The sequence below is a fragment of the Sinocyclocheilus anshuiensis genome, unplaced genomic scaffold, assembly GCF_001515605.1.
Source record: "Sinocyclocheilus anshuiensis isolate Anshui unplaced genomic scaffold, SAMN03320099.WGS_v1.1 scaffold698, whole genome shotgun sequence".
NCBI classification, from domain to species: Eukaryota; Metazoa; Chordata; class Actinopteri; order Cypriniformes; family Cyprinidae; genus Sinocyclocheilus; species Sinocyclocheilus anshuiensis.
Genome location: NW_015544168.1, coordinates 335,996 through 338,305, shown reverse-complemented (window position 1 = coordinate 338,305; position 2,310 = coordinate 335,996). Strand labels below are relative to the sequence as shown.

Genomic DNA, 2,310 nt, shown 5'->3' with positions numbered 1-2,310 from the left:
ATATATTTTTTTTTTTTTTTTTTTACAAGAAAATATATAGTTTCCTTTTGAAATTTGATGATGGGATCCTCACTCGAGGATGATGATATTCGGGGGTCAATGGCATCTAAAAGATTGAAAACCCCTGATTTGAAGGAACAATGTACCTGTTACTTTACGTGTTTGGAATTGTTATTTTTGGGTGAACTATTTTGTTTAAGCACTCTTACAAGGATCTATGACACAAAGAATTAATCTATTTCTTCACACGATTCAATTTTTCTGTCACTTATCGGCCTGGCAGCAAGAATGAAAAAGCAGACGCACTTTCCCGACAATATGACCTCCCACACAGCCATCCATCCACGGTCCCATTCTACCCAGTTCGATCATCCTAGCTCCAGTCTCCTGGGATATCATGGAAGAACTTAGAGAAGCACAACAACAAGACCCCGCGCCCACAAACACACCCCCAAGAAAGCATTATGTACCCCAAACGTTGCGACTCCGAATTATGCAATGGGTTCACACGTCTCTCAGCTCCGGTCATCCTGGTGTAACGCCAAGCCAGCAGAGGGAGCCCTCGCCCGAGTACTGACCGTGCTCCACTCCCTCCGCTTCCTCTACTTCCATTTCCTGTTTGACTCTCATATAAACTGAGACCAGTCCATGGGCTGATTGCGAAGTATTGCCAGTTATCTGCCTTACCAAGCGTTCTAGTTCCTCTGTTCCTGATTGATTCCTGTGTATGATTCTGCCTGACTTCTTGACTCACTGTATTTGTACTCTGCCCCTTTTGCTCTGACGCCTGATTGGACTGATGTTTGTGTTTGGACTCATTGCCTGCCTTTCCACTATTGTCTCTGCCTCTGCCCCTGTGTATGACGAACGATCTGCTTGCTTCTCTGACTTTGACCCTCTGCCTGATTATCGACATCTGTTTAAAGCCTTGTCCTTTAATAAACTTCCGCTCATGGATTCTAACCAAACTCCAGCGTCTCTGTTACATCTATACATTTTTATTTCATTAAAGATCATGTAAACTGTTTGATGCAGAATCCAAAAGATGCAAACCTTTACTGTGCGGACAATCCTCCAAATGATGAATGATCATCAGCGGCTTCTTACTACGATAAAACAGATATTTCAAATCTGATTATACATAAAGCACAAGTGAGAGTGGTGTTTAATGTGATTGTAGGTACCTTTCGACAGCTTTAGACAGTCCTTCTTCATAAGTCTGAACCCAGGTGATGTCATCGCCCCAACCTGAAAGAAATGTAGACATTTTTCTATGATCAGTTTACCATAGTATAAGACCCAGAAAATGGACTTCTTTTTATGCGTATGCAATTCACTGATACCTCTTGAGAGAGTTTGGACTGTCTTTTTTTTCCTTTGAGTAGAGACATCACAGAACACAAGAAATAAAAGTAATACGCAGACCGTCCAGTGCTGCATGATTATAGTATGTGCTATGTGTCCTGAGGAAAAAAGAGAGAATAAAAATGAAAGTCAAACGTGACTAATGTCTAATGACTAATTTTATTCGACTGTTTTTAAGGTTGGGTCCACCTAATGAAATTGCATGACATACTCTTAAATAGATGACAAGAGCTGTTAAACTGGACAAACGTGCTTGTGAAACTTTGTTCTGACAGCGACGAATAACAAATGTTCACTTGACTATTACAGAAGCATTTTCATTTTAATCTTTTATCATTTAACTTGATATTAATGACAACTAATAATTTCACCAACAAATAATTTACGCATACCTTGTCCTGTATCAAATGCAATTACAAATTGAAAGTAACATTTTCCCTTGATATTCTAATAAGAACTACATTTTTCACACTTTTCGTGCTGGCAAGTTTGGAATGAAATGCAAAAGAAACTCAAGCATGTCAAATGAGAGTAATGTGAAACCAAGATAGTTCTCAGTGCTCCAAAAAACAAACCAGCCTTTATATGTGGATAATAAATTCAGATTCAGATCGATTCTTAAATAATTCCAAGAAAGTAAGAAAATAGCAAGTAAAAGAGAGCCTACCGGGAATGAAACAGGTGAACTAAATTTACTGTCCCTCTCTCCAAGCCGACAGCAACTACTACATTGTATGTCAGGCATTTTTATAGTCTCACTATGTGTAACCTCCCAAACAGGTTTTGCATGCAGGCAATACAGAATTCCTCTCACGTTTATTTAGCCAATCACAGAAGCTCAATGGACATATTTTGTATAGTATGTAGTATGCAAACAGATTTTTTTCAGCTGAAGATCTCTGTGCTTTCTTAAGTAATTTCATTGTAGAAAATATTCTTTGCCAC

The 2,310-nt window shown here is 38.8% G+C and overlaps 1 protein-coding gene across 2 annotated transcripts in view; it reads right to left on the bottom strand.

The window, feature by feature from the left end:
• The window catches only part of LOC107695966 (anterior gradient protein 3-like), a 4,997-nt gene extending 2,912 nt beyond the window's left edge, over positions 1-2,085 (bottom strand). For both annotated transcript variants that reach the window (XM_016496092.1, XM_016496091.1), the window contains exons 1-4: positions 2,033-2,085; positions 1,344-1,463; positions 1,185-1,248; positions 1,054-1,106 (exon numbers count right to left, since the gene is read on the bottom strand). In XM_016496092.1, coding sequence (XP_016351578.1) covers positions 1,054-1,106; positions 1,185-1,248; positions 1,344-1,440 — 214 coding nt within the window. In that variant the 5' untranslated portion in view covers positions 1,441-1,463; positions 2,033-2,085. The remainder of the gene's footprint in view (positions 1-1,053; positions 1,107-1,184; positions 1,249-1,343; positions 1,464-2,032) is intronic.
• Between the last annotated feature and the right edge of the window lie 225 nt (positions 2,086-2,310).